This window comes from Rhipicephalus microplus, chromosome 3 (genome assembly GCF_043290135.1).
Source record: "Rhipicephalus microplus isolate Deutch F79 chromosome 3, USDA_Rmic, whole genome shotgun sequence".
NCBI classification, from domain to species: domain Eukaryota; kingdom Metazoa; phylum Arthropoda; class Arachnida; order Ixodida; family Ixodidae; genus Rhipicephalus; species Rhipicephalus microplus.
The window spans coordinates 107,464,588-107,478,843 of record NC_134702.1 but is presented as its reverse complement, the minus strand read 5'-3'; the positions used below and the strand labels follow the sequence as shown (position 1 = coordinate 107,478,843).

At 46.0% G+C, this 14,256-nt stretch overlaps 1 protein-coding gene across 1 annotated transcript; it reads right to left on the bottom strand.

Annotated features, from left to right (window-relative positions):
* Positions 1 to 9,735: 9,735 nt before the first annotated feature.
* LOC142803281 (uncharacterized) lies at positions 9,736 to 13,676 on the bottom strand. The gene is made up of 3 exons (XM_075888409.1): positions 13,440 to 13,676; positions 11,094 to 11,456; positions 9,736 to 10,089 (listed from the first exon to the last, which is right to left on the bottom strand). Exons 1-3 carry the CDS (start codon positions 13,587 to 13,589, stop codon positions 9,886 to 9,888), a joined length of 717 nt encoding a protein of 238 aa, XP_075744524.1. The 5' UTR covers positions 13,590 to 13,676; the 3' UTR covers positions 9,736 to 9,885.
* Between the last annotated feature and the right edge of the window lie 580 nt (positions 13,677 to 14,256).

The window sequence follows — 14,256 nt, the reverse complement described above, 5'->3', positions numbered from 1 at the left end:
GCCAGGAGAAAACAGCGTGCCGCTATGTTCGTGTTACTCTTCACCCCCCCCCCCCCCTGCACCTGCGAAAGCCGGCGAGAGACACGAATGAAAACTAGCTCGCATGAAATCACAAATTCGGTACTTCCCAATTCGCGCAGCCGTTCAGCGCCAGCTTCCCGCAGTCTACTCGCGCCGCGCCGCCATGCAGTAGCGGCGAGTGGAGGAAGCGCGCGCTCGACGGCCTGGGCCACGCTGGTGTAAATTTCCTTCGCGAAAAGGTCAAAACTGAATGCAGCGTGACGTCGAGCAAGGAATCAGACGAGCGTGGTGGAAGAGTAATACGACCACGCGTCACACCATGCGATTTGCGTCATCAGTGGGTGGTTTAAAGTTCCGGAATCCATCGCAAAGGCCTCGGTCAAAACATCTCGCCATCACTGCAGGTGTGTGGCGACAGCAGCCCTGAATATTCCCCCGTCAAATTTTTGAGCTGTGTCGAAAAAAGCATCTTGTGGTCTGTCAGGCAATTTTATACGCATTCGCATCGTACCGTTGGTATTTGACTGAAATGTTTCGTGCAGGTTTCTTTGAATGCCCTTCAGTGTATTTTTGCGAGAAAAGCGAAGCAGTTATTGCTGCGAAATGTCCAAAAAAATGTTTCGAATTTTTTATAGTACCAGAACACGCGCGTGTTAGATGCTCTAATTTGCGAATAATTCACATAACTGCCCACAGTGCGAGGATCTTGCGCATCCAAGCTTTGAGGCAAAAAAAGTGATGGGTACACAGGCATTACAACGAGCATCGGCACCAATGTCAGCATTTATTTCTTTTCTCTCGAAACAATGGAAATGTAAAGCGAAGGGCAGACGTGGCGTGTGGACTAAGTGTACTTCGGCGCGCACTGCTTGCTAAGCTTGCCATCCCTGCGATCGAGCTTCACGTGGTGGCACTGGTCTCGGTCCGTGGCACTGCTTACCCACGTTTGTATGCGTAGATCATTGGCTTTTTTCGATCTGCAAAACCGACCGACAAACTAATGTTATTCAGAATTTCTGGCTGGTGTGCGGCGTCCACAGTGTATTATAAAACGCACATGTAAAAGTTTTTCCACCAGTTTTGCATGTGTTGCAGGCTAGCCAGTAATTGGCGAGGAGAAATGAGAACTGAGATGAAGGGAAAAGAAACAAGATGTAAACATTTATTAGAGAAAAAATTGGCCCCGTATCTGCATGTTCCACTGCAAATGTCGTCCAACGACGATATTTTTCCGTCTGGACAAAGTGACTAAACCATTTCTTTGATGTTCTGCGCGAGAAAGAAAGTGAATGGGATTCCGGAGGTGGAGCGTTAAAGGGCCCGTAAACCGCCCAGAGGTCGGAATTCAGTTGTGGTGTGGAAATTGCGCACGAGTGTACGAAGAACACGGAGCAATGAGAACTCTTCTAAACGGTTCTTTACTAGCGGAGTTAGACGCGTTCAATTATCAGAGCAGTGACGACCACATCTTTCCCTCTTTCCTGTGTTTCCCTGGGCTGGTATCTTCTCGTAGCGTCCCTTAATAGAGAAAGTAGCGACATTCTTATTCATATTTCATATCCTCTCCAAATTGTCCAACGCCTCCTCTCCTAAGTGTCCAAACCTTATCTATGACCTCTCCCAAACGGCCACCGTGCGGGCGCCGGCCTTATAACCCGGCGCGCGCCACTTTCCTATCATGAATGCCTAGTCACGCTGATAACGCGTGCACCGTCTATTCATCGTCACAGATCTATCCGTCCTGCCCCTCCTTTCACTATCGCTGGGCGTCCGGTATTCCAAGTCCGCACACCACATACGTTATCAGTGTGAGGGGGCATTCTTGGTGGAATAGGGTACGGCTAAACAAGAAAACATAAAAAAAGAAAAAGGTTCGCGCGTATTTCTAGGCGACGGCCCGTGTAGCAGAGAGATGGAAGGTGGGAGAAGAGGTTGCTCGACGTGGCGGCTCCAATTAATAGAAAGATGGTACTTTCCCAAGAATATTAAGGGGCTTTATCTTCTCCCACACCGCTTTTCCCTCTCGCCGAGCGCCCCTCCCAATCTCGCGGGGACGTTTTTTTTTTTTTTTTTGCAGGTCGAACCGTTTCGCCCACGTGACCATTCCGGTGACGTCGCCGACACGTCACGGCTGCCACGGCGCTCTTCCTTTTTTCCATTTGATGTCCGTTTCGAGTCGAGACAGTGAACACCGTGGAGACGAGTTTGGGCGAGATGAAAAAAAAAATACTGTGGTCATGGCTGAAGAGGTGCCATAAAGTGTCTGAAAAAGCCTTGGATGTGAAGATTCCTTCCTATGTGGAGCATACGAATGTCGGCAAAAAGCACGTTCCCGGTCAGATCCGTCGTCATCGAGGATATCGTGTGCTGAGGGGTGTTTGCAATTCGTTTCGCGTCCGTATTCCAAGTACACAAACATGCGGAGGTCACTTCGGTGGCAAAGTGGCTTGTGCTTCTTGTTTTGCGCACTCTCATCGCTGTGAAATAGCCGGCCAGTGCCGTAATGCCCAGTGCTGAGACTTCTCATTCGCAACGTTTAGCGTTAGCAAACGACTGCATCCGCTGCTTCCAATTTGTACGGACAAGCACGTACTATTATTACATGCTGCTTGTAGGTGAACATTTTCGACAGATGGCTGGGTGAACTTTCACCCTAATAACATAAACTCTCCAACGAAGTTATATTCCAAAGATAAAACTTAGGCTGTAAATTGACCCGACGTTTCAAGACCGATTCGGTCTCTTTTTCAGCGGCGACTGCTTGGACGGCTCCGAAGCTAGTAATTTTTCTTGGTAGTGTCACCCTCTCCATCGTCTTCCTTTCACCGCTATTGTTGCTGCGGTGTTTTTTCAACTAGTTTTGTAGACCGTGGACGTATACACTGGGTATACCAAGGGAACTGTCTCGTTCTGTCCTCGCAATTCTGACGATTCGCGCGCCCGTAATGTGAAATGGGAAAAGGTCCAAAAAGATAACAACGAAAACATGCATCTACACGGTGATCAAGGCACACACAGGACAGTTTACTGATAAAGACGAGAGTTCAACCAGACAGCGCATAATGCATTCGCACTTTCTTTCCAGGCCAAACTAATCGAACACGCGCAAATGTTTTGCAGCATCGACGCAATAACATGTCGTGACAGGCAAGCAAACGAGTGGCGCAATAATGTTTTTGCACTATTTTACCAAAAAAACACGCCAACATATTTAGCTTACATAAGCAGCATGTAATCGCACGCGCTTCTCCGTACAAATTGTAAGCAGCGGATGCAGTCGTTTGCTAACGGCAAAAGTTGACGATAAGTCTCAACACGGGGCATTACGGCACTGGCCGGCTATCTCGCAGCAGTGAGAATTCACAAAACAAGAAGCACAAACCGCCTGGCCACCGAAGTGATTGATTGATTGATATAAAAGGTTTAACGTCCCAAAACTACCATATGATGATGAGAGACGCCGTAGTGGAGGGCTCCGGAAATTTTGACCACCTGGAGTTCTTTAACGTGCACCCAAATCTGAGCACACGGGCCTACAACATTTCCGCCTCCATCGGGCCACCGAAGTGAGCTCCACATGTTTGTGTGCACGCAAGACCGACGCGAAACAAATTGCAAACACCTATCGGCAAGTGAAAACGTCGATGACGACGGATCTGACCCGGAACGTTTGTTCCACTTCTCAGGAGGAAGGCATGTTCATATCCAAGACTATCTTAGACATTTCTTGTTATCTCTTTAACAGTAATATTATAATAGTTACCACATTTTTTCATAATTTTTTAACCTGGCCCCGGCTTGTCAAGACTTCAAACTTACGGCGAATTGTAAAAAAAAAAAAGTGCCGCGGCAGCCGTGACGTTTTGGTGACGTCAACGAATTCGTCAAGTGGGCGAAATGGTTCGTGCTGCAAAAAAAAAAAAAAACCGCCCCAATCTCGCGTGGCATACGTCATCGCTGAGGTGCTGCTTGAAACACTGTCTACTTCCGCTTGCCGCGACTCCGGCCATCTACTCCGTCATTTGCGTGCTATTGTTGGCGAACCATGGCTGCCGTAATCGTGCCAGTATGGGACCTGCGTTGCGCACACGCCTTCGAAAAATTGCCAACGCGATGGACCCGTAAGGGGACACGCCGTGCCCCGCACGTGTTACAGGCACGCGGGCAACACGACGAACAGCAACAAGCAGCGCGGGCAGCTGCTTGCAGACTGACCGGAAGTTTTAGGCCCTTGGTCGACCAGTCACAGCATATTTGGCTCGGCGCGTCAGAGATGTGGCACGGTGCGTCACGCGGAGGTCTGAAGGGCCCAGAAAAAAAGAGCGATTGTTTTTTTGGAATTTGTGGCGCGCCAGCGGCTTGTAGCGCTGCCACGTGCAGAATCGTTGATCGCGACGGGATTTTGCGCGTGTTTACTTGAAATGCTTAAAAAAAATTGGGGGCCCTTAAGCTTCGCCATTAAGAGTTGAACGCGATAGCCAAATCTAGTGCGCCTTTCAACCGCTAAGTGCATACTTATTGATATATTTTGTTACGTACACACGCATGCACACACACTCATGCACACACACTCACGCACACAATAGATTGTGCCCGCACGTTCGCGTGAATGGTACATACAGGTTTTTGATTTAAAGCAAGAGTCGCATGTCCTCCAAGATACACGCCGCACGCTAGCCATCTCGGAGGCCGTAAAGAGTCTGACAATGGCTCACAGATGTCAGCACATTATCTAGCGTTTGATGTTTGCTTGATCGACGCCTCTGGAAAGACATGATATGTTTTCCGCTAGATGGACATAGTTGTCCATTTTTAGAGCTGTTTAAATGTTCCTGTGTGTTTTTAGCGGCGATGGCTGCACTATCCCGGCCTTTTATGACAGGATCATGAGGCCTCCCAAATGCGCTTACGATTCGCCGAATGGGCTTGTTTTCGTCGTGACACCTGTCGAACAAAATGCATTAAAGGGGCCCTGAAACACTTTGTCAAGTAACCGTAGAAAGAATTCACTAGAAGAGCTTATTGCCTCACGAATTCAACGTCGCTAAACTTTTATGAATCCGTCCAGTGCGAGTGGAGTTACAAGTTTTTCGCATGCTGCGATTGCATTCCCTCTTCTCTCGTCCCGACGAAAGCGCTGGAAGCTAAGCAGGAAGGGGCGGCAAGGGCAAAGTAACTACACAACTCGTGCCTCGTGACCTTGAGCACTTTTTTCTTCGAATGCGCGGCTTTCTCAGTGTGCTCGCGCGCGCACGCGGGGACAAGTAGTGGCCTCCCGCTGTGATCTCTGTAACGAGCTTTTTTGCTCACGGACAATTTTTTGCTCACAACCAACGGGGCTGACACCAACGGCGGAATTTCTGCGAATCGAGCTCTCTAACCCGATCGCGTTGAAATATCGGAAGTGGTTTACGGGCCCTCGAAAGGTCCTCGATGAGCGCAGCGGGTATGTGCCACCACCGTGTCGTCTAGGTGAAGCGCAGAAAACGCCCGCCTTTTCATGCATAGCGTTGCATTTTCAGGTTAGCGTCATAAATGCTACGCTCCTTTGAATTACGTATGTATGACTTATAGTATAAATAAGTGCGCCACAGTATAGTGACGCGTTGATGTTCTTCCTCATTATTACGCAACATTGGCTTTTTAATCGATACTACGCAGAAGTATGAACGCAAAAACCTAGTCGAGAGTTCAACGAAATACCGTCTGGTCAGGCGAGGGCATTCTTGAAAGACAGGTCACTGACCAATGTCAAACAATACAAATCACGTTTCGGGATCCGTACGGATCCCTTGTTCACAATCTGGGACATGCCAACAGCAGGTTTCGCGTTGATAAAATTGGTGTGAATAAACCCTCCAAGACAAACTTTTTGAGACCACTGGCCATGCTACGAGCATGTATAACTTCAACTTTCGTGCTCGTCTACTACAAGTGGGCACACGCGCCATTTTCCACGTCAGTCTTTAAATGGGCAGTTAGAGTATTGCAATTCAGATATTCAGAGACATCTCGACACTCGTACTAATCAAGTTTCTCGCGCAGGAAACTGCATCGGGAGGAACAATTCTTAGGCTTTTATTGAGTTCTGATACAGTATTTCAATTTCAGTATAACATGATGTCCACGATAGACATTTTCAATTTTTGAAGTTTTCTGTTCGCAGTCAGCGAACACACAAATACAGCTTTGCGCATATTTACTATTATTGTTTTCTCTTTCTTTCTTTCTACTAGTTCTGCCTTCTCTTCACCCAGGCTTTTCTTTACCACCTGCCTCGCCGCGGTGGTCTAGTGGCTAAGGTATTCGGCTGCTGACCCACAGGTCACGGGTTCGAATCCCGGCTGCGACGGCTGCATTTCCGATGGAGGCGGAAATGTTGTAGGCCCGTGTGCTCAGATTTGGGTGCACGTTAAAGAACCCCAGGTGGTCAAAATTTCCGGAGTCCTCCCCTACGGCGTCTCTCATAATCATATGGTGGTTTTGGGACGTTAAACTCCACGTATCAATCAATCAATCGATCAAATCATTTCTTTGCCACCCCCTTGCTATATATATAGTATAGTATACATTACGCGAAGCTATACTATGATATGTTCTGCTACAGCGTGTGTCCATGTTGCAAAGAAACGAAATAATCAGTTTCCTATACAATTCCTAAGGATGGTCACCTAGCTAACAGATGTGTACCAGCAAATGGGAAATCGGCCTTAATGGTATATTGCATTAGCGAGGTGTTTATCATTACCGTCGATGTGTTGTATAATCGGAAAAGGCCTTTGCATAATGTACGTATCTGATTCAGAGCAGGATGCTCATTCTTCACTGTTATCTTGTTGTTGTACCGAACTACGATTATAGAACATGTTAGCTCAATCGGCATTGTATTTGCTTGCGAGTGCTTTACCTATGCTGAATAAGTACGACAATCTAAACAGACTATATAACCGAGTGGTTACGACACTCAAGCTCGGATCATGGGCACGTAAATTTGAATACCGCTTCGCCAAGTTTTTTTTTGCTCAATGAATTTCTATTCTTCCTATCTTTCTCTCTGCACTGGTTTTCTCGCCAATCACAAATATTGCATCCCGCACCGATGAAATCGGCGCACGCGTTATGAGAGTTACGCAAAACAGCACGAAGGAGGAACATTCCTGGTCATGATCACATTGTATATATAACCCCACGCGTAAAAGCTCGAGCAAAACAGCTCTGTTGTACAAAAAAGACAATAAAAGAGCTGCTCCTCTCGCACGGGGTTGATGTTTTGGCTTTTCGCGCTCCAAGGATCATCCGAATGAACCGGGTTGCGCCCTATTCTGATTAAATTAACGAGAGTTTGGTGGCATCAAACAATGCATACGCTATCCGGGACGAGCGAACACGTCGTAATTACCCGATTTTTTAAATTAACGATAGTCGCATGAACGGACTCTTACTACAAGCTTGCTCTAAACGCGAGCGAAAAAATCTGATTTTCCTTCTGTGTGGCAGGCAGATGGATAGATAGATAGATAGATCCTTATAAGTCTAATGGAAATATTTATCTTGCATGTGTAATGTCTTTGATTCCGCTGTCTAACCTAAGCTTTTCTTGCAGGTAATCTTTGGGTCTACAACAGTAAACATGTTGATAATCATTCTATTCAAAACATACCTGATATTTCAAAAAGGTCGGTACAAGCGATCACGTTGCAATAGCGTGATTTTCCCAATTAACAAGCGGCGCATTAACGGGCGTTTATTACACGCTTGCTCTAAATGCGAGTGCGTGAGTGAAACATTCATGCTTTCTTTTTCTCAGATAGATAGATAGATAGATAGATAGATAGATAGATAGATAGATAGATAGATAGATAGATAGATAGATAGATAGATAGATAGATAGATAGATAGATAGATAGATAGATAGATAGATAGATAGATAGATAGATAGATAGATAGATAGATAGATAGATAGATAGATAGATAGATAGATAGATAGATAGATAGATAAATCCTTTGTGCTGCTCTCCACTGTTTGTGTCAGCAGCCCCACCAATAACGTTAAGAAAAGAGGCTTGAAATGCATACAATACCACAAGAAAGTATTTATTATTTATGATCCCGGCACGGCCATCGTCAACACAGTAAAAACTTCTTTCATCCAACTAAAAAGCAAGGGGCACTGTACAGGCTCAAGACACAAATTTCCTTGGGGGTAGCAAGGTCCAGGTCGTTTCCACTCAGTTTCAATGCGTAAACGAGCTATAATGCGGCATATCTGGAACCGTTCCACCGGATAGCGGAGAGTTGTTCACCGGCTAGTTATCCCGATCCTGTTCGCCTGACAGTTTAGTTGTGGTGCGCGTGAAGTCACAGGCTATTCTCAATGGATCCCGTTGTTGTTGAACTTTTTTCGCAGACAGCGGGATCTGCCACTGCACTTTCTTTGCCTCGGTGGTTCTGGAGGGCTTCTTGTTGTCCAGGTGAAGCAGCGGTGGTCGCCTGCACGTACGAGAATGAAGATTATGAATGAGATGTACTTAAAGGAGTGAATTGTAACCTATAACTTGAATACCTATTTCAACGCTAATAAAGTTATTATTAGAAGATTGCTAGTAGCACACGACTGAGTCAAGCTATTCTGGGGTGACAAAAAAAATGTGCACTCTAAAAAACATAAGCCTTCGAGCCAAATACGCCGCAAGTTTGGATACAAGAACTTGCAACCATCATAATCAGCGTGATCCTTACAAAGCAAACACCCCAATACACAGCTGTATTTTGTAAAAGAAATACATATTAGTCAACCGCGGTAATGTAATCTGCGTGAACTTACGTGGATTCGACATTGGATATTGTTAATGCTGAGGACCCAAGGTATTTTTGGCATCCTGCAAGGACAACGAGTTTCAAACAGTGCCCGTTATGCTCTGAGAAACCTCCGTCTCCGGGTCCTGTGAACTCTCACTAAAGTGAATGCCTCCCAAACCTCCGAATGTGTCTAGTATAATTTTATTAATATTTATTTCAATATACTGCAGGCCTACTTACTCCAAGCCGGAAAGGCACGTCAGAGGGGGAAAAATGAAATACGATGGTACCTTAATGGCGGCAATGGTACTATAAAGAACTGATGCAGTACAATAAAGCATCAACAGCAACTAATGGCAATAGGCGCATAAAATTTTTAGTGATCGTATTGAGTGTGATGAAACGTCAGCAAGAATGCCGTATAGTACTCAGTGCGCATATTTGTTTTCTGCAGGAATGCAGAGTAGCATGCCTGTTTTTTTTTTCTTTCTTGCCCCCGTAATACCAGTGGTCTTTAGTTCTGTCAATGCAGTCAAGTCAGCACATCTCTAGTGTGACGACCTAAACTGGCCTAACCACGCTGGTCCAGTGGCTACTCGGCTACCGACCCGCAAGTCCCAGGACCGAATCGCGGCTTCGGCTGCTGCATATCCGATGGAGGCGGAAAAGCTGTAGGCCCGTGTGCTCAGATTTGGGTGCACGGTAAAGAACCCCAGGTGGCTAAATTTCCCGAGCACTCCACTGCGGCGTCTCTCATAATCAAAGGGTTGTTTTGGGACGTTATACACCACATAACAATCAATCATATCAACGACCAAAACTGGAGAGTGTCCTTATAGAGAGCTTCATCGTCAATCAGTTGCCTCAGACAACACGCTTCCTTTGGAAATTCGCTTCGTACTAGCTTGGCGTCAACCGAAAAAAAAACATTTGTGTTGACCACATGGTTCGTTGGAATGTGATAATTTTGCTTCATTACGATTGTGAACGTGCAGCAAAAGAGAATCTGGCTCTCGCTTGTCTTACCAGAAGCTGCGCCACGTCTCTCGTCAGTATTAAAGTATGCTAAATCACACGCAGCATTTCGTTGTGTATACTTGTCACTCGAGAACATACCTGCAAAAAGAGATCCCTGGATTTAAGCTCGGGAAATACGTTGAGAACCCAGGGGTTGCGAATTACGAGGGATTCCAGCACGCACTCTGCATGTTTCATCCCAGCAAAGCTCCAGGACGTGACCACGTACTGCTGCAATCGATGCATTGGGCCCTGCGTCACAGGTAGGGTAGAACCAGGCGTAGGTGAACGCTGTGAGCAGTACTTTTTTTGGTTTAATAATGACATTGAAACAGAATATATTCGTTCTGCCATCTGAGAAATTGAAAAATAAGGATACAGACGTCAAGTTCTCGCCCTTAATAATGTTATATATTAGCGAAATATAGCGGATAAAATATGCCATCAAGCCAGCAGTAGAATTCCATCCGTATTACCCTTTATATTTCAAGCGCCTCATCAATTTGTTTAAATTTGGTTCTCATATCTATTTCACTAGAGGTAAAGAAGTGACACAATCTCTCGGGTAATAAGCTAACTGATGCACACTACGAATTTCTTGACAGACAAAAACAGAAAGTATCTCAGATCAGCAATCTCGTCTTACAAGACAACAGAAACTCGGTTATATTGAACTCTGAAGCGAGTAAAGTTGTTTGTACATATGCAATTTTCTTCCAGAAATTCTTCCTTTATTTTATGTTAAAAGCAGAGAACTTGCTCGGCTAGGTGAAGCATTTCGATTGTGTAAGCGTCGGCATTCTTTAATATATAGTGATTTTCGGTTCGGTATAGACAATATGCGATGGTACACAGCCTTAACCGATCCTATGATACAACATTTTAGCTGAGGATTCTTGAGAACACCATTATCCTAGCGACAATCGACCTTTTCCGGGGCCTAACAGCACCTCCAGAGGAGATCGTCGAAATATAAACGGGCGATTCCTTGGCCTCTGAAGTTGTCCACAGCGTGCCAGTAGGCCATCTCGGAGGCCTGCATTCGCGCCTTTTTTTAAGGGAGACACTCGCAAGTTCGTGACACCAGCTTTTGCTGGGTCCGCACCTGTGGTTGCTATTCGGCCTTCAAAACTCACGGTGCGTGCCTCGTCGATGCCAGCGCGCATGCGCACACTACCTACCCGGAAAAGGACCATTGTTGCAGCAGTGCAGCTGCCTTCACTTTAAAGATGACATCCACGAAAGAGTGTACGTACCTCGAACCTGCCCTTGAGTATAACGCTTCCGATAGCGGCCCGGGTATGAGGCCACCGCTCGGCGAAGGCGCAGATGGCGTCTGCCTTCGCCTCGTCATGCAGTCGCACCGACACTTCCCCCGAAATGTTCGGGAAAAGCCCAACGAGGTCCTTGGCGCGGGTCTGATACCAACCGCGGTTCACGTCCGAGCCTCGCCGACAGGACAGGTTACAGAGCAAAATTCCCAACAGCACGTAGAAATCATCCATCGTGGCGGGAGGATACCAGTCAGTCATCAGGTCCCTCAGCCGCTGGCGCAACTCCCCCTTGCTCAGTTTCAACGGTTCCAGTACCAGACCTTCTTTGTTGGCACTGTCCAAAACCTGCCAACAACAGGTAAAAAAAGCCATTTTTGATCATCCAGTTGGATTCTCACTGCATTCGGACCGTTTTTAGTAAGTAGTACTTAGCACTTCAGGGAATAAAACCAACGCTGCTAGACACGAGAAGTGAACTGAGAGTACCTGTCGAAAAACAATCAAGAGCACCTTATTGAAGGACCACAGTGCCTACATGTAAAACACGATTGGACAGTAATGCCGAGAAGAAAGCGAAACTATTTCGCAGTTAGCCAGAGTGACGGCATGCGTACTCGAAAATGTACCCGCATGTACTAATAGGATTCGACCATCTCACTCAGTTCGTAATGGTGGAGATCGTAATGATGACGTAAAGAAGCTATACGACATTGGGGCAGAGTTATCATTGTGATCGGCGTGCTGGGGATGCGGGATAAATAGATATATGTATGCGAAGAAGACTGGATTTCGAGCTGGTCTTAGTGAAGACGACTGTATATATAATAAATAAATTCACCAGGACATGCCCCTGGTAACAATAGCTAGACAACCAATGAAGCTGAACTAGCCACCTAAAGAAACCAGAACACAGTACGCCCCCACCCCAAAATTCTTTTTGTGAAAGGGTACATGCAAGCAATATTTCCCCTCAGAAGCACATCTCTGTACTAACATCAACAATACGCACTTTAAAGACAGCCAACAATTAGAGCTTCTGTGAACCATGAACTACCAAAACAAGCCATTCGATGTCATTTCCGGTCTCTATGGAATTCGTCCTATAAGCCTTGTGCCATAAGAGGCCTTAGTCGAGTCGACACTGCTATACAGAGTAAGAAGAGGATCAGCATATACTCCTGAATGGTTATTTAAAGTCAAGAGGACTCCTTCCCCGCTGTACACCGAGTGCAACGATTTCGGGGATATTCAACACTATGTCATGTCGTGCAAGCATTATTGCCGTAAAAGATAGACATAGCTAGACAGTACGAAGAAAGCATCGAAGGCTCCCCCACGGATGCTGTGAAGCCGTTGTGATTCCGGCAGTTGCGCGGTTGATGCGAAAGCAAGTGACTTGCATAGTCGTACGTTTTTTTTTCGAGAGACAGGGTTAAGCGATGCTTGGTGAGCCAAACTACATGGAAAAGCCACTCAGGTGGAGCAAATGCCGGCCAGGTCTGCCAGGCTAACCCCGCCTATAGCAACATCATCATCGCCACAACCACCACGGAATGATTGGAGAATTGCGCATGGCATGAAACTCATTATACCTAAGTGTTACAACAATCGTAATATTGTGGCGCACGTGATGTATGACAAAAAGCAGATTTTAACATTATGCCGCATAGAGTGAATCGTAACTGCATAACTAACATGTTCTTACTGTGGAATATTATTTGAGGGCCTTATTCAAAAACACCTATTCGAGCATCTTTTAAAACTTACAATGCGTGCTCCTTGTTCGAAAGCTATGCAAAATTTTTATAATTCACTCCGGTATCATTGGACTCGTACGCTGAAAAGTAATGTTTGGGCAATGCAAAGTGCGGGGGACTTTCATGCATTGCTGGGCACATTGACATCCCGCAGATAAAAACAACAAAAACGTGTAGTACCGTTCGTCTACTCTTTTGTGCAATATAACAATAAGTCAAACTGATATGATCGCCAGCCTGTAAGCTAGGTAGCTTCGTTCATTACAATTGACCGCATACAACAATTCAGATTTTTACTACGTCACACAGTAGCACCTTTAAAGAATTCAGGTAACTGGATTCACGACATTTTTTTTTCCTGAAGTTTGCTTGCAATCGAAAATGAGGTGATGTCGGTTTGTCCAGATTAAACAATAAACAGGACTGCGTCAACAACTTTTCCACATGTAGTTGCTAACACTTTTGGGCTACATAATTTGGAACGAATCGATCTTCTTATTTTAATTCATAACCGCCCATCACCAGTTTACCCTATTTCGCGATCGCACAAGTGACAAAAGAGGTCACCCACCTTCTTGAAGTCGTCTCCGCACATCAAATCTATGAAGCCAAGCAGACAGGGAACAGCGGTGACCGGGTCGATACTTCTTGTCACCAGACAAATCCAGGTTGCGTTAAACTGCCCTAGCGACGGGAACACAAAAACCTTTTGAGTGGTCATTGCGGGAGGCGTGGATCTGCCGACGTCCGTGGTCTTCAGCGTCGCAGCTATGCAGATGACGCCTTCACGTGGTACGACATTGGCAGGGTTGGAGCCGGGTTCTTGTCGCGATGCTTGCGTCATAAGAGTATTGTGCATGTCGGATTCCCGGGGCGCTGACGAGAGAGGATTCCGGGGCCCCGGGATTTCCTCGGCTTCTTTTAGCGCGGAAGGATCGGGTGTGACGCTTTGCAGGGGTTGAGGTTTTGTCCCCCTCATCTCTGCTGTTTGCCACTGTGCGCAGACATACCCTTGAATTCGCTTCATTCGGCCCTACGTGATGTGAAAGGAGGAAAAATAAACGACTTCTCAAGGGCACTAACGAATATTACGACCCTAGTCTGTTTTGTGATAGAAGGTACAAGAGTACAAAAGAGATGACGATTCGAGTCGTCAGGCAGCCTTCTAGAGATTTCCATTCGAATGTTACCTTCCGTTTTCGAGCAGTGAACAACAAAGTATGCAGGCATCCAGGCAAAAAGCTGGGACTTGTACAACATATTGTGCTCTGGGTCTTGCGCAAAAAGGTGACTCAGCGCCATTAAGGAAAAATTAAGATTGTGGTTCTTTATGTGGATATTTAGAAAATGAGGAAAAGGAACTTGAACCAGTAGCTTAACGAACATGT